At 38.5% G+C, this 18,678-nt stretch overlaps 1 protein-coding gene across 1 annotated transcript in view; it reads left to right on the top strand.

Moving 5' to 3' along the window:
- LIN7A (lin-7 homolog A, crumbs cell polarity complex component) overlaps positions 1-18,678 on the top strand; it is a 134,057-nt gene that overhangs the window by 38,362 nt on the left and 77,017 nt on the right. Inside the window, exon 2 of the mRNA XM_065887702.1 lies at positions 3,382-3,500. Within this exon, the coding sequence (XP_065743774.1) occupies positions 3,382-3,500 (119 nt within the window). The remainder of the gene's footprint in view (positions 1-3,381; positions 3,501-18,678) is intronic.

Consider the following 18,678-nt stretch of genomic DNA (forward strand, 5'->3'; position numbering starts at 1 on the left):
GGGCTCTGCTTAGCTGTTACTTTCACAGAGAGCTCCTCCCTGACCTCCTGGATGATGATAAATGTATTGGTTAGACATCCATGTACTAGCCTGTAGAGCTGCATAGCTCATGCCCTCTCTGTTGGGTATCTGTGATCCGTCAGACCTATAAATGCCATGAAAGCAAGAGCACCCGTCTGTCTCTATTACCATAGTGTCTCTCGTGCCTGGCACTATTGGATGAATAAATTAAATGCATTCCAGGAACAGGGGATGATATGTACAAAGTCACAGAGACATGGTGTTCCTGTGGCATGTCCTAGAATAGTGAAAATTGTGGATGGTCAACGTATAGGATGGGCAGGAGGAGGTTTCTAGAGATGAGTCATAAGAGGCTGGTTGTTAAGGGCTTTGTATGTAGCCCTGAGTGGTCCGAACTTCACCCTTTAGGCAGTAGGAAGCCAAAGAAGGTTTTATGCAAGAGAGTATGATAATGAGCTTTATCACTCTGGGAGCAGAGTAGACAGTGGACTGTAAAAGAAAAGCCACTTAAAGAACAGTTAGGAGATGTTCCAGTACCTCAGGAGAGAAGTAATGAAGCAAAGGGTTTCCATTCAAAAGACATTTTGAGATAGAACCTGCAGCACTTACTGACTAATTGCATGTGGGGGTGAATCTGAAAGATGATGCCATGGTCTAGCTTGGAAGACAGGCTGGATGGAGATGCTATTAATAGAAATATGGAATATAAGAAGAGAAGAGCTAATTTCAGGAAAAAAATATGATGAGCACAGTTTTAAACATGATGAGAGTCCCAAGTGCCTGTTGGCATCTAGAGTCTTTCATGCAGTTAGAAATGCATACAATTCTTAGCTTGGTATCTTACTGATTGTGGATGTTGCTGGTGTGGTACAGTTGACCATGTTGACTTTCAGTTTATGTAACAAAGGACAGACTTTTGAAAGTGGCAGTGTCTTACTGATTTCAGGATTTATGCTTCCTTGGGCTAAGATTGGCAATCAGTTGGCAGTACGTCAAAGGAGTCTCCATTAAAGTTACTTTTGGGTTATTTTCTTTGGTTAGATACATAAACCTATACCAACCTCACCCTAATTCAGAGGTGGTAGAAATTTTATTATAGGTAGCTATACTGTTATGTTTTTTTCTCATTTAGCTGTGAATTCAGAAGTGTGTCTTGTTAAGCTAGTGCCAAGTTTAATAGGAACACAAATTGAGGGATGGATGGATGGATGAATTTATAATCTGATGGCAGGGATACGGGATACTTTCTGGAGTTAATCACTTAGGAATTGAAAATCTATTCTATACATAAATGCCTAAGTGACTTTTCAGTGAGTTATTGACCGCAACAAGAGAGGTAGAAGAGATCACCATAAGTATTATTATTATTATTATTATTTTTTTGCGGTACGCGGGCCTCTCACTCTTGTGGCCTCTCCCGTTGCGGAGCACAGGCTCCGGACGCACAGGCTCAGCGGCCATGGCTCATGGGCCCAGCTGCTTCGTGGCATGTGGGATCTTCCCGGACCGGGGCACGAACCCGTGTCCCCTGCATCGGCAGGCGGACTCTCAACCACTGCGCCACCAGGGAAGCCCCACCATAAGTATTTTTAAAATAGCCTTCATCATATCATTTTCTTTTGGCAATACACGACCATCCTGGGAATTTTAAAGCTATGGCTATAAGAGACTGTGTTTCTTGATATATTAACGTGTGTGCGTGTGTGTGTGTGTGTGTGTGTGTGTGTGTGTGTGTGTGTGTGTGTTTGTGTGAGTTTTATTTGGGGCAAAATGAGGACTATAGCCCGGGAGACAGCATTCCACATAGTTCTGAGAAACTGCTCCAAAGAGGTATGAGGGAAGGTCAATGTATATGTGATTTTTGTGGAGGGGGAATACATGCCATCAAGCTCTTACTTTTTGGAGAAGGTTTCTGCTGGTCCTGTGAAAATTACTGCTAGTCACGAGGAGCAGACACCACCATGAAGGATTTTAATGCTTTTCTAGATACGAGGAGATGCAAGAACTGGGCTCATAAAATCTTCTCCTGAAAGTATCTAACTATCTAAAGACCTGTTCTGCCAGTTTTTCCCAAAGCACAGAGGGCCTCATTATCGACCTCCACCTTGAACTCCTTTCAGGGGATGTTGAAGGTCAGCAGCTGCAGCAGCTCATAGTTTGATCCTTGTGGAGGTAGATGGCAAGTGCCAGTTTGTAGGTGACAGGGCCCCCTCACTGTCATAAATTCGACCATGGTTTGAGAGGTATTTCATGACCATTTTGTTCCACAGTGCTAGGAATGCTCATTCCCAGGTATGGCGAAGATTTTGTTGATAGGCCACTCTATGTGCTATTATTGGACTAGACCTTATTAACAGTAGCCAAAAGTCTCTGGACCGTCTGTCTTACTAGTCTGTTGCAGTCCAGGAAAAAATCCCCTCTTGTTGCATCTTGCCATATCTGGAGTTACACTGTTACAATCATCGATCTCATATAGAGCTGTATATTTTTGTCAGAGGCTCATTGACACGTTTGGTAACGCAAGAAACAACAATCTGGTAAAACAGGCAAAGTGCGAATAACATAGCTAGCAGTATTTTTGAAGTCATAAGTAAGAATTAATTTTATTCTTCCATTAGGTGCGGCCCAGTATACCCCCAGGTCATCTGACTTAGTCTGTTCTCTACTGGTCCTTATCTTTCAGGGAAATTATATATTGGCACTGTCCATAAGGCCCAATTTCCTAGCATTATTAGGCTGGTTATCCTTAGTATGATTTAATTGTTCCCAAGATAAAGGGGGGCCTTAAAACTTAAATGACCGTAGCCTGGTGTTAACCACATAAATTACACCAGACTCTGGGGCTGCAGTGATGAATAAACCCAATTAAGTTCTTACCCTCAAGGAGTTTATCGACAAGTGGAGAAGATGCACATTAATGAAATCGTCATACTAATAACTGTAAAAATGCAGGTGTGGTCAATGTGGAATGCGAAAAGAAAACCTGAAAAAAGCATCTCAGAGGTAAAATTCACAGGATTCATTTGGTTATTGGGGTATCAGAATATACAAAAGACATGCTTCCTGCTCTTCTTTCCTGAAAGAATATTCAAACTAATTTGTGTGACAAGAAGTAACTTATGAGAAATGCCATTAAGGAAGATGTATTAAGGGACAAATTGTGTGGAACAGATTTAAATGACCTTTTATCAAAAGATGAGATCAATAAGCTATGAATTGTAAATTCTCATTTTGCAATTAATTCCACTTACCTTTCATTGTCACTGTTTTCATTGTCACTGAAATGATGGTACTTCGGTGATGAGATTCAGTTTACTCCATGTCTCTCCATTTTGATTTTTTTTTTTTTTTTTCATTCAGATGTTGCCAGAGCAATTGAATTACTGGAAAAACTGCAGGAATCTGGAGAAGTACCAGTGCACAAGCTACAGTCCCTCAAAAAAGTGCTCCAGAGTGAGTTTTGTACTGCTATTCGAGAGGTATGAGACTAAGATTTTAATAACTATATTCTGCCATATGTCTTCTGAATAGAAAAGATGTCTTTTCCACACAAACAGTTGAAATAGTTAAGATTGTAACTGCATCTTAGCTTTCTAACTGCTTGGACAGATGATAAAAATAATTTAGTCTGCTAAATTCCAAAATTAGATTCAGTTAGGATTTATGCATTCATATAAAACCAAATGTTGATCTTACGGTACCAATGAAGTGACTGCCTCAGCAGGGGACTCTGGCGTGTAGTCTAAACTATTTAGTAGTCACATGAAGTCATCTGGAAATTCGGGTAGAAATAGTCATGATTAATGGGGACTGAGCTTTTCTTAAAAGAACACTCAGCTAAATCTTCCTCAGGTAAATCTGAAAGCGTAACCTCCTACTGACTAAAGTTATAGTTATCCAGACATTACTGTCTAGTGCAATAAGGGGAAATTGAACAGGCTGATACGCCCTTCAACAAATCTTTATAATGCTTTCCTGGTTAACAGTTTCAAGAAGCCTGAGGTGAAACAAGTGTGTTTAAAATGACTATTTGAATTTTTTATTGACTGGTGGTGGAATTGACTAATCAATTAATGTATTTCACTGGTTACAAGATGTTCACTTAAGATATATACACTACATTGTTTTATTCAGTAAGCCCATCACCCCTTCCCTATCAGGTACTAAATAATAATTCATTAATTAGCACTTAAAGTCCATATATCCAACATATTTGTCCTGCTAGAAGTCCCCAGTAGTGAATTAAGTACTGTCATCCTCTCCAAAGCCAGCTGAACCCAGTGACTACCAGGAGAGTTTGTTGTAGCAGAAGGCATGCACCTCTCAAGGAATGCTTGCATCAGCCTCCCTTCCTCTTTGCAACTCTACTTGTGGATAACGCACATTCTGTGCCTCAACAGTGCTAGTTTATGTGTTGTCACTAAGTGAAAAAACCTCAAGTGCCTAAGGCAGAGACACACAAGACCTCTCTCACTACATATTGAAACCGTAGCCTACCCAATGAGGTTAATATTTGGATTTTGCTGGGATTTGACTTAGACTGTGCTTGTGCTAAATCTTTATTAAGTGAAGGTGTTAACTACTTAATTTTTGTTTATAATGAACGCAGCTTAAGGAAATAACTATAATTCTATCTCTAAGCTTTTTTTAAAAATTAATTAATTAATTTATTTTGGCTGTGTTGGGTCTTCGTTGTTGCACGCAGGCTTTCTCTAGTTGCAGTGAGCGGGGGCTACTCTTCATTGCGGTGCATGGGCTTCTCACTCGATGGCTTCTCTTGTTGTGGAGCATGGACTCTAGGTGCACGGGCTTCAGTACTTGTGGCATACAGGCTCAGTAGTTGTGGCTTGAGAGCTCTAGAGTGCAGGCTCAGTAGTTGTGCACGGGCTTAGTTGCTCCGTGGCATGTGGGATCTTCCCAGACCAGGGCTTGAACCCATGTCCCCTGCATTGGCAGGCAGATTCTTAACCACTGCGCCACCAGGGAAGTCCCCTATCTCTAAACTTTAATCGATGAATTTGACCGAAGACTTGTCGGGAGCCATATAAGAAGTGCCTTTGAGTCTCAGCACGGACGAGACCCATAGTGCCTAGCAAAGCTGGTACTATCAGGTACAAATATGGAGAAGCAAAGCTCTCCTCTGTGTGGTTCCCCTTGTTTTCCCCTGGTTTTGCTTAAAGTGATTTTTATAGGATTACTATTAATGTTAGGAAATATCCCCAGTGCCGACGGAGGGTTTAAGGAAAAACCCCAACTTAGGGTAAAACCAAAAAAGACTCCGGCTCCCCCAATGACTACACCCGAAATCCCCACTCCCAGGCCAGGACATTGGGTGCAGGGAAACACAACAGGAGCATTTGTATGGCAAGAGCTTACGTTAGAAGAAAAGCTAGATGAACTATGGCCCCCCTGGGGAGTAATAGATATGCTGGGAAATATTTGGGTAAGGTGGCGAGGAGGATTTATGCTACGTTGGGTGTATTCAAAGCTGGATGAAGTAGGCTACATGGCAAGCTTATACAAGTTACATTGCTCTTTGTGCAGAAATGCTTATAAAGGACAAATTATATATTGTAAGTATTTTGCAAAGGAATTTGCTAATAGGTTTAAGGTAGAATGTCCACCCCCAAAGCCTCCCAAATAATTATAAGGAAAAATGTGCGATGTCTGAAGGATAACGGTGAACGTGTAAAGCCTGTGGGAGAGAATTTTTATTACTGTATGGGTTTGTAATTGTTAAGAGAAGAATGTACTTAAGTTTTGGGTTTGTAATTGTTAAGAGAAGAATGTACTTAAGTTTTGGGTTTGTAATTGTTAAGAGAAGAATGTACTTAAGTTTTGGGTTTATAATTGTTAAGAGAAGAATGTGCTTAAGTTTTGGGTTTGTAATTGTTAAGAGAAGAATGTACTTAAGTTTTGGGTTTGTAATTGTTAAGAGAAGAATGTGTTTAAGTTTTGGGTTTGTAATTGTTAAGAGAAGAATGTGCTTAAGTTTGTACCTTGATTAACGGCCTGATTGAGTAGAATGTGCAAATACAAGAACATCTGCTTTTAAGAAAGGTGAAGAAACCGCAAACAGAATTCCAGACCTAGATGTGACCAAGATATACCTAACCACAGGGGATGAAAGAGACCACAGGAGATAAGAGGATTACCTGATCATAAAACCTGCCTAACCTGCTGATATAATCTTTTGATGTAAATGACCTTTGGTTTTACTGTTGTGTACCTTTATTTTGTGGCTTTGGTATGAGAACTAGAATGTTAAGATTGAAAGTGAGATTGCCTCACAGTATAAAAAGCTTCGGAATTGTAACAATAAATTGGCAGATCCTTGCATCCTCTGAGGTGTCTTGCGTTCTGTCCACGCCGACTCCGTCTCCCCTTTGGGAGAAACCTGTTCTGCTGGGGCTGGTCCCCGGCAAAGACTGAAAGAAAATTCCTCAAAGTGTATGAATTTTCGGCTATCAGCTGCTCAGTGGGAAAGGTATAAGATATGTAGAAACTCCACAGGCCTCCTGTAGTCACTCTGTAGACTAAGGCTAAGTCCCCTATCTTTCACAGAGTGCTACTCCCCTGAGATTTGGTGGCTGACTTTTCATCTTAGATATCCTATCACTTTTCTATTTCCACAGAACTAAAGAATAGGAACCATCAAATATCTCTCTCTGCTCACTGGGAATTTGGCTTGTGATCAGTGCAAAGTCTCTACTTTTATGGAACTTACATTCCAGTGAGAAAATGATGATAAATAAATATATAATAAAATATCAGAAAGTGACAAGACTATGGAGAGAAATAAAGCAGGATTAAGGGAGTACGGGTAGGGCTCTATTAAATTAGGGTGGTCAGAAAATAACCTAACTGAAGGAACAAGTCACACAGGTATCGGGGGTATAGTGTTCCAGGCAGAGGAAATCACAAGTGAAAAAACAGAGGCAAGAATTATCTCAGTCCATGGAAAGAACAGTGAAATAAGGAAGGTAGGCTTCCTAGAGGCAGCTGGAGAGCAGATCACACAAGGCCTCGCAGGCCATGGTAAGAACACTGGACTCTATCCTAAGCATGATAAGAAGCCCTTGGAGAGTTTTGACCTCACCTGATTAGCTTTTTAAAAATGTTCCTCTGACTACTGAGAGAATACAAGTGTCTGTGCAAGAGTATAAATAAGAGAGACCTGTAATAAGGAGTAGGTCACGTAAGAGATGAGATGATGGCAGCCTGGACCAAAGTGACAGCAGTGCACGTAGTGGGGAGTTGTCAGGTTCAATATGTATGTTTTTGAGAATAAAGACAATAAGCGTTGACATATTGGATATATGGATGAGAGAGAGGCGTCTCAGTGGATTCTTAGGTTTGGACTTGAACAATCGGATCAGTGGTGATATAATGAGGTGGGAATCTCTGGGGGTGGACCAGGTTTGGAGAAGACTATGCAAGAGCTCTGTTCTGGGCATAGTAAATTGATGGTCCTTTTCAGACATCCACGTAGAGATGTCTGGCAGGTATCTAAGTCTGAAGCTTAGGGGAGAAGCTGATGCTGGAGATGTAAGTGCGATGTAGATATCTGTTCACAGAAACACACAGGCCTTCTTCTTTAAAGACCTTGGTAAGGAAAAAGAGGATGGGAGTAAGAAAAAAAATGAAAAGAAATATGGAGACATTGTATAGGCATTATAAATATATCTTACGAACTCTGTGGTAAAGTGTGCTATGTTTATCATTAGTGGTCCATGCAAATCTATAACTGATCTATAAGCAGTCCAAAAATTTCAGAGGGGAAAAAGAGATGATATAATTTATCTACCTTACATTTTATAAACTTGGACTAAGAAGATTAATTTTATGTTCACAACACCGTCCTTAGTAATAATTTTGTTCTTAAAGGCAATACATGTCATATAGAAATTGGTTTGGTCCCTTCATCTTGGCTAACATTTCATACCAGTTGCATAGTATTGTTTATATTTGTTACGTCTGGGATTTTTATTATTCTTATGGGGTTGTTTTACAGTAACTGTGGGAAGTAATGATAAAAGTGTGAAGCCTATATGTATACAAAAATTGTGAATCATTGAATAATATTGCAAATCCATCTAGTGAAAATTTGTTCAATAAAAATATAAAATATGAATGCATTTTGCCAGACAGGTGAATCCACAAGCCAATAAAGTACAACTAGGAAGTACGATGATATAAGATGATGAATACCTGAAAATAACGTCTAATTTCACTCCTGGTCTCTTGGGTACTGCCTGTCATGCTGGCATGAAACCTTTGAACTTTTGGTTTCTTATTCAAATAATGCTCAGAATTTCTGTGGTTAAATTATTTGGCTTTTCAGAAATATTTGCCAGTAAATACTTTCCAGTGTGAAAGTTATAAATGTTGTCAGGACTGTTGGAGAAAAGAACAAGAACTACAGAGGCACGCTTCTTAGTTGCACTTACCAGAGCAAAAACAGGTGCAAGTCACACCACTGCCAACAAGACTGTAAAGCCCAAATTATGCTTTAAAAGAGAGCAGGACAAGCTATTGCCAGTTTTGTTTTTGCCATATACATGTGTGACAGTAGTTATTGTTTCATGTTGAGGCAATCCCATATTTTGCTTTACATTTGGGTGAAACCACCGAATCAGCTTCTGGCGTATGTGCAGCACTTATATGGGAAGAATAGTTTCATGAAATTTTATTTTGTTTTTTAATGTGGATGATTAAAAGAGATGAGGTGTTTTCTCTACTTAACTTTTTCAGTACTCTGTAACAAAGACTGAAAAAGTTTTGTTGAGATCAGTACTGAAATGAGACCATCTATGTATACAACCAAGAAAGTCATTGATCTATTAATAAATGAGTTGCACTTGAATGATAATCCACACCCAGCTTTATTCACAGAATACAGATAGTAGTTGGCAGTACTTACCTTGCTTGTGTTTTCTTGCTCAGTGATCTTAACAAGACCTGATTAATAATTCAATCGTACCTATTTGGTGCAAGTAATTCCGGAGTACATGGCAGAGAAATGGGGTGACAGGTGATGCTGCCTTTCTGAAGTGAGAGATGCTGGTTGACAAAAGAAAGTTCACACAAAGTTTTGAATGAGAGATGAACTTTAAAAATCTATGCTACTGGGCTTCCCTGCTGGCGCAGTGGTTGAGAATCTGCCTGCCAATGCAGGGGATACGGGTTCGAGCCCTGGTCTGGGAAGATCCCACATGCCTTAGAGCAACTGGGCCCGTGAGCCACAACTATTGAGCCTGCGCGTCTGGAGCCTGTGCGCTGCAACAGGAGAGGCCGCGACAGTGAGAGGCCCGCGCACCACGATGAAGAGTGGCCCCCGCTTGCCACAACTAGAGAAAGCCCTCGCGCAGAAACGAAGACCCAATACAGCCAAAAATAAATAAATACATTTATTAAAAAAAAAAAATCTATGCTACTGATTCCCAGTAAAAATCATCTCTGCCACTTTAAGTGGCTTCTTCAAGTTTTAGTTCATCACTGTATTAATTAGCTTGAATGACCCAAACTTATAAATTAAAATATAAGGAAAAATAAGGGTTGAAATAAAAGGATTATAAAATGTTGATTTTTGGATAAGAGAATTTCCTAAGAGAATTAAGCTGCCGTTCAGATAGCTCAATGGCCAAAAGATGGACTTCTTCCCAACACTTTATATTCTTGTGCTTCAGAGTAAGAAATCAATAGTATATTGAATGGTCATATTTTAAGAGAAAATCCAATTTCTGCAACAGAATACCAAAAAATTCCTTCTGAAACTAAAATGATAAAAAAAACCCACGAACAAACAGAATTAGCCATCTATTTACAATCATTATCTTCCAAGTTTTAAAGCCTTCAGGCTCCCTGCTTTCCAGAGTGATATGCTCACTCATCTGGTGTATGCTGTGCTGAGAGCAGACCGTGGTGAGGACTTACTCCTACATTTATGCCTGTCACTTGCATATTTGAACCAAATATACAGAACTGAATGACATAGTTACCCCAGACTGCCTTCCTTGGCCGATCGCCAGATGGTATGTGCTAGTATTTTCTAATACAATAGAACTATAGAATAAGAAAATAAAACCAACTCTACATAGAAGCTATCATTCTGTGATAGTGGATTATTGAAAAATATTCCAATTCTCCTCTCCTTCTTAGGACATATTACAGTCGGACTTCTCCATCCTCCCTTCAGCTACATGTGGTTATGACAACTGCTTTGACTAAGGAAATGTGAGTGGAAGGGTGCTTGCCACTTCCTCATGGAAACCTTTGAGTCAGTGCAGTATTTGCTATGTTCCCTTTCCTTTTCATATGTCTAGTGATGTTTTATATGATAAATGATCTATCAGCCTGGTTTACAGAGTGGGAAAATGAGAAATGCAGGCTTTAGCTAACTCTTAATGAACATGTAGGGTCAGCAAGCAGTAAACCTTTGTTAGTTTAAGCCCCCAAGATGTTGGGGTTATGGTACCACAGCAAAACTCAAGCTATCCTGACTGCTACTGAAATAGTCATCAAACTCAAATATGTTTTCTATTAAATCATGCCTCTCCATTTTCATAGCTAAAAAAAATAAAATAGTCATCAAGCCAAATTTACCTTGGAAAAAGGTTATAAGCAGTATCAACCCTTTTACTGCTATAAAACAAAATTAATTTTTTAAAACTATGTTGTGTTTTTAGTAAGCTGTGATAAATCTTTTTAAAACTATGTGAAATTATTGTCTGATATAGTGTACCAATGCCCATTAGATGGCTCATAAATTTTTAAATGTTGAGACACTTTGGTCATACATTGCATTTGCTTCTAGCTTATCTCCCATTTGCTCCTACTCTTTTTTTTCTTCCTTAGGATGGAGCTCATTAACCCTCCATCACTACCTCCCACCCCATCTAAGTCTCATACCATTTTTTTTTTTCTTTTTTTTTTTGCGGTACGTGGGCCTCTCACTGTTGTGGCCTCTCCCGTTGCGGAGCACAGGCTCCAGATGCGCAGGCTCAGCGGCCATGGCTCACGGGCCCAGCCGCTCCGCGGCATGTGGGATCTTCCCGGACCGGGGCACGAACCCGTGTCCCCTGCATTGGCAGGCGGACTCTCAACCACTGTGCCACCAGGGAAGCCCGTCAGTCTGCTATTTAAGTGCTCTTAGTTTCCAATGAGATTTTTTTTTTTGGAGGGATGTATAGATTGAGAATTATCACCACCATGCCTTCTACCAGTAATATGTGGAAAATGTCACTGCTAGACATTTTGTCAGATCAGAGTGAGCAGCAAAGTCATTAGAGCCGTGCTGTAGTCAAGTTTACCAATGTTCGAATCCCAACTTAGCTACTTATTTTTGACCTCTCTAAAATTTCGTCAGTTTTTAATAGTGGGAGTAATACCATCAGCCTTGAGGTGAGTCTGATAATTAGAGATCATACATGTAAAACCTCCTAGTACAGTCTGGTAGCCAATAATTACACAATCAGTGGATGCTATTATTATTAAAGAGTAGAGTCCCAAATTATTACTGGGTACAGTGTTTTGGTAAGTCAGGAAATAGTTAACAGATGGGAATAGGAATGGTAGTTTCTATAGACTAGATCTAAGAAAACCCATAAGACTAATAGACATATTCATTGCCCCACTGTCATGCATTAAAATAAATTGAGCCATTGCATCCTAATTCCACAGTCTCATGGGCCGTAACTTTATGACTCAAGTGCTCATTCTTGATGCTGTTTTGTACAGCATCTTAATCTACTTTGTGCATGAAAACGCAGATGGCAAATGCAATGAGCTTTATGAGAAAGCTAATGATTGGTTGTGTAATAGCATATAGATTTCTAATTACTTTAAGAAAACATATCCTTGGGTCAGTAGCAACAAGATGAGATGAAACAAGGATACACAGACGGAGAAAGAAGAGTTGGAGGAAGGGAGGGTGAGAGGAAAAAAGGAAGAGGAAGGAAGAGGAAGGAAGGGAGGAGGGAAGGAAGGCTGGTTGATGCTAATCATGGCATAATGTACTATAATATAATGGAAAGGGCTACCCTGGTGGCACAGTGGTTGAGAGTCTGCCTGCTGGTGCAGAGGACGCGGGTTCGTGCCCTGGAAGATCCCACATGCCGCGGAGCGGCTGGGCCCGTGAGCCATGGCCGCTGAGCCTGCGCATCTGGAACCTGTGCTCCGCAACGGGAGAGGCCACAACAGTGAGAGGCCCGCGTAACTCAAAAAAAAAAAAAAAAAAAAAAATATATATATATATATATAATGGAAAGATAGGAAGAATATCACATGGAATAGAAAGAGCATTGACAATGGATTCAGATAACCTGGATTCAAAGTTTTGCTTGACCATTTAATTATGTGATCTTGTGCAAGTTACTTAATCTCTATGATCTTGGTTTTGTTTAATTTTTTTTTTTTACATAAAATAACTTCCTGGGACTGGTGGGAATACTAGATCAAATGAGATAAAAAGTATAAAATACCTTGACGAATATAGTGCCTAGCTAAAAGAGTAACTAAGAAATGGTACCTATTTTGGTGAAATAATTAGTGGTTTTAGTGACAACACAAAATTTTACTATGTTTTAATGGAAATATTAGTTACAACTATAGAGAATAATAGTCCTTTAGTTATTAATCAAACAAGTGTAGAATTTTTTTTTACACGATTGCTTTTTTTAAAAATTTTATTCATTTTTGGCTGTGTTTGGTCTTTGTTGCTGTGTGTGGACTATTCTCTAGTTGTGGCGAGCGGGGGCTACTCTTCGTTGCAGTGCATAGGCTTCTCACTGCGGTGGCTTCTCTAGTTGTGGAGCACGGGCTCTAGGTGCGCGGGCTTCAGTAGTTGTGGCTCGCGGGCTCTAGAGCGCAGGCTCAGTAGTTGTGGTGCACAGGCTTTGTTGCTCCGGGGCATGTGGGATCTTCCAGGACCAGGGATCGAACCCATGTCCCCTGCATTGGCAGGCAGATTCCTAACCACTGTGCCACCTGGGAAGTCCCTAGAATTTTTTTTTTTTAATAGGAAGATCCACATTTTAAGAAAAATGTTGACAGTTTAGAGTGGTTTTAGAATAAACCAATATCGTAAGGAATCTGGAAACCTTGTCATATGTTGAGAAGTTAGTAACAACAGAGGTCATTTGGTCATATTTCTGATTACTTTAGAACAATAGTTTTTAACTTAAGGTCATGTATAGGCTTCATGTTGTAAGTGTGGTAAGAGCAAATCTATATAAGATTTATTTTTATTTCCTTCTCTTTATGTGCAAAGAATTTTATGGCAAACTATGTTTTTTAGTGTTTTACTTTAAATATGGATAGAGTGGCATGGATTCATTCTGTAAAATTATCATCCTTGTCATATAGTGGCATTTAGAATAGCATTACATTCGTCAGAATTAACAAACATGTATCTGAAATTATGTTTATGCATATATTTCTGGTCATACTGAACTTAAGTTGGCAGATGACAAAGAAAAGAAAGCTTGGTGGCTCTTACACTTCCTTTGATTTTATTTGCATTGCTAAATGTGATGGGGCACAAAAGCCAGACTGTTTCTCGTGTGATAAGGTTCCTGCCAACAAGAGCCTGAAGTCAAGAAAGCTTATTTCTGAGCATCCTGAAAATATATCACAGAATATAGAATTTTTGTTTTCTACAGAAAAAGCTCAATTTTAAAAAAGTGAAAATTTACTAAAACTTATATTTGCCACAGTGTGTCTTGACACATTTCCAAGCAAAAGAAACCATTAAATAATTGGAGAAAGCTTGATCAAATCATGCACTCTAGAAATGTTTGAACTGGTGGGTTGCTGAGAAAAACAACACAAAATTAAAAGAGTGCCTCTGTTCACTTGCTATAACCTACTTCTGAACTTTGATATTTTGCTAATATTTTGCAGCCAGTTATGGTGAAAATAATAGCTGTGCCATTTCCACTTGGCATGCAATTGGGTGAAAACTGTGATTGTTTCAGTAAGTTCTGATTTTTATCTATCTTGTGAATGATGATATCCTGGTGTGTGTATGTGTGTGTGTGTGTGTGTGTGTGTGTGTGTGTGTGTGTGAGTGTGTGTGAGGGAGGGAGAGATACCCCGTGGATATTTTAAAGGCCAAGTTGTTCTAACAGTGAAAAGTTTCTTTGTTAAGCAAAACTCCTAATGGAAGAAAAATCTTGATACTTTGTGTACATGAGGAGTACATATGGAGTTTCTGGGTCTAGCATCCAGCTTGATTAGTGTGGTGAAGAAGACAGACATTCTACTTTTCATAGAGACTTATTACTTTCAACATCAGGGTGCATTAATGTCAAGGACTCTGACAATAATCCTAAAAGATGCCTTGTCTGCTCTGTGGAAAGTGGCCCAATAATTTCACAGCTATAGCCTGAGACCTATAGTTTCAAGTTTTTATTTAGGAATGGAGCAAAATGTGTTCTTTTTACTGACAAAAGTTTCCAGAAGATGTGTTAATGCTCTTGGTTGAACTTGGGTCAGAGATTTCAATATGTTTATTTTTAAGTAAAGGATTGCTATATCTTAGAAAAAATTGACAAGAGAGGTTCATTCGAGGCTAGATTTTATTGTAGAGATGTTAGGCCATAAGAAGGAGGCTAGTCCCTAGATTCCAGATTTGCTGATCGTGTACAGTTGCTGTTGGAAACAGCTGCCATTTTAGAGGGAGAGATTTTAGAGCTGAAAATTTGTGACATTTACAGTGCTGAAAGAAGGATATCTGTGAGGGAAAGGGAGTTGAAACGGAGAAAGCCTTCTCAGTTTATCCATGGGGAAGATCTACAACAACTGGAAAGCCTGCAAAACTCTTTTAAAGGTTACTTCTGCTTAGATTCAAATGTAAAAAGGATTCAAACGTCATTCCTTGCTGACAGAGGCTGCATAGTTGACACCAGCCTTTCAAAAATAACATCATTTGACTTGAGGATAAAGGATTTGGTAGAACCTGAATTCAACTTGAAGTGTATTAGAGAAAGCCCATGTGTCAATAGAAGGCTACTCTGCTCTGATAAACTGTTTAACTGACTTTGCTATTGAAAGTGATGTGAGCTGCAGCTTTGAGCACTTGCTGCTATGAAACCAGACTCTAATTGATTGGATACTAAAAATGACATAAATATTTCCATGTAAAAGATAACTCCAAATATTAGGTTTTTCTAAACCAAAGAAAACAGCCTTCTCATTGAAACATAATTTAAGCAGGCACAAAGTTTTCTTTTTTATATGATTTGTTTAATTTGGAATTATATTTTCCAGGGAACAGCCATTAATTTTTACGGAAAAAGAGTCACATTATCCTTTGTGAAATGAGTCAATGTCAAAGGCCAAAAAAAAAAAAAAAAGACATGAACATTTACACATGTATTTTCTTGGGAGAACAACATAACTTCATTAGATTCTCAAAAGGGTCTGTGATATCTCCTCCCACCCCCATCCCTCAAAAAAAAACTGAAGAAAACTCTCTAATAAAGGATGATGGTATCAGTTGAGTAACTACATGACTAGTTCATCTCTGACTCTAAGGTCCTTCCAATTCTATGAATCTATACATAGTTACACAGCAAGTAATTTTCTTTTTAAATATTTATTTATTTTATTTATTTATGGCTGCATTGGGTCTTCGTTGCTACGCACGGGCTTTCTCTAGCTGCGGAGGGCGGGGGCTACTCTTTGTTGTTGTGTGGTGGCTTCTCTTGTTGCAGAGCATGGGCTTTAGGTGTGCAGGCTTCAGTAGTTGTGGCGCGCAGGCTTCAGTAGTTGTGGCGCACAGGCTTAGTTACTCCGCAGCATGTGTGATCTTCCCAGACCAGGGATCAAACCTGTGTCCCCTGCGTTGGCAGGCGGATTCTTAACCACTGCACCACCAGGGAATTCCTTAATGTTTTTCTTTATGTAGGTTACATGGAGTTATGTAAAGCTGAGTATATATGCATGGTAGGAATATATGACTATGTGAGACTGTATGAATGGGGTGGGAAAGACAGATACTATGAAGATTTCTAAATGGATAAAAATAATAAAAGAATAAGTGTACTCATTTTGTTGAGCTTTTCGGAGAAACTAATCTATAATTTTATCACAGGAAATTGCAAAAACAAAATGACTACATCACTCACTGGAAACAGAATTTGTAAACTATAGTTAGAGTTCTATTCCTGCAGCTTTTTCAGAGAGAAGACACATTTTTAACAATGTAAGGCGTGTTTATAACATCGACATATCACTTTCTGGTAGCAAGAACAGGGTCTGTGTGGCAGGAACCATCTTAGAGTATAATTGCACTAATGGGTCATTGATCTTAAAGGTATCTAAACAGACCCTTACAAATAGTCTGTAATGACTCTGAAGGCTGTTAGCATCACTGTTGGGTAAATACTCAGCTCTAGCCTTTCTATTTGCTACTACAAATGATAAAATAAACAGTACATATTTCCAGAAGCTTGTAATTACATGTACTTACACAGTAGTTCAAAATACTAGAGCCCTCAGAGAAGCTGTGTTTTATATCAGTCAGATAAAGTGAACATTCTGTCTTCTGTTGAGGTCATAGGACTGCAAATCAGAACTTCTATTTTTGGCACCACGGATGATAACTTTTTTCTCTCAGTGAACAAGTCATTTAACCTTTTCTTGCTTCAGTATTGCCAACACGTGTAGACAAGTCCATTTGTACAAGCCATCTAAAATGAATGTTAAGTTACAAACTGGCGTTTTTAACCAGCTTGCTGTTATCCCTGAGTGTGATTTGTACATAGAAAAGGGAATGAAATTAGTATCACTTGTAATTCAAATATATGCAAGACGCTTAACTTCCTCCCTCCCTTCTTTGTTTCCCTTCTTCATCCTTTTCTTCCTTTTCTTCTTTCATAGAAGACTTAGCGTTAAAAACTGACCACCATATCTTGTATGCATCATTTCCTTGATTTTTATATAGTCTGAGTGCCTGTGTTTAATCCTCAGACACATTTATTTTAATTTTATGTGTTTAAAATGTTATAAGGTATCATGCTAATGAAATCTTTGGGGATATTTTTTTTCACTTAATATCAGTGCTAAGATTCAAACTTTGTGTGTGTGTTGCTGTGATTCACTTGTTTTGACTGTTGCGTGATATTCCATTGTGTAAATGTTTATTAAATCACTCTCCCATTGGAGAGCATTGAGTTGTTTCCAGCTTTTCACTATGATCATTGGTGTGGTTATTAACATACATGCATTTATTTATTTATTAGATGACTAAGACTTCTCTTGGATATATATGTAGATGTGGAATTTCTGGTTCATAAGGTATAAAAATGTTCAACTTTAAGAGGTAATGCCAGTTTTTAAACTTGGTTGCTCTAATTTATACCCCAGAAAGCAATATAGAAGGTGCATACTCACATTAGCTCCAACTCTTGGCATATGAGACCTTTAAACTTTTACCAGTTGAATAACTAAAATGGATCTCATTGCAGTCATCATTTGCATTTAGTTGATCACGAAATTGTTGAATATCCCTTCTTGTGATTATTGGAGATATGTTTCTTTTTCTGTGAAACATCTGTTCATGTATTTTTCTACTAGTTTGTGCTTTTGTATATGTATGTATACATATATATTTAATATATTCTTGTTATCAGTTCTTTACTGGTGGTGTATACAGTGAATATATTCAGCTACTTTGTAATGTGCCTTTAAGATGTCTTAAAATTGTTAAATTTTAAATATTCACATTGATCATTTTTTAAATAATCAATGCCATTTTGGTATCTCACCTCAGAAATATTTCCCTACGCCAGTGTCTAAAAGATATTCACCTATAATTTCTACTAAAGGTAAAAATTTTATTTTTAAAATTTATGTCCTTAAACTATCTAGAGTTGACTTTTGTATAGTGTGAGGTAGGGATCCATTTTTTTCTTTTTTTATCTATAAGGGTAAATATTTCCAGCTTTATTTATTAAATAATCCATAATTTCCTCCTTGATCCATTACATTAATATATACCAAAAGCTATATACAGGGATCTGTTTTTGGGTTTTCTGATTAATTGGTCAATTTATCTATCCCTTCATTATTTCCCTACTTATCTCATTTGGGAGATCCAAGGCAATGAATATGGGGATGGGTGGGAGCGGCAGGGAGCGAGGCATAGTTTTAATTCTTGCAGGTTGTGATCCTAGCTTTTGTTTCATTAGGAGGTTTGTCAGTGCTTGCTAATGTGTAAAAGTAAATTAATAAGAGCAAGCCATTCATGGATCAGTGGACAATTATGAGTATGTGCCATAAGTTAAAGCTTATGGTAACTCCAATTCTGTTCTTTGCACCCGAGGCCCAAGGAGGGAAGGAAGAAAAAAAGAACATAGCCTAATGTTCTCAGAGCATAGTTTCACATTCACAGTTTGTGGGTCTCTTTCTATTTCTTTCATCGAGGTTAATAAAGGGTTTAAAGTAAAGTCATCTATCTTACTAGAATGAAGGCAGAGAATGTTTCAGTCATCACAGTAAAATTAGCACCTAGTATAGTGTCTGTAATAATGAGCATTTAATAAATATCTGTTGGATGCGTGAAGAAATTCATTAAGATGGCTCATTTTCATTAGTAGACAAGCAGATATTTGATTTTTATAAGTCTTGAATTTCAAATAGGACTCTGAGTTC

The sequence above is a fragment of the Phocoena phocoena genome, chromosome 11, assembly GCF_963924675.1.
Source record: "Phocoena phocoena chromosome 11, mPhoPho1.1, whole genome shotgun sequence".
Lineage (NCBI taxonomy): Eukaryota > Metazoa > Chordata > Mammalia > Artiodactyla > Phocoenidae > Phocoena > Phocoena phocoena.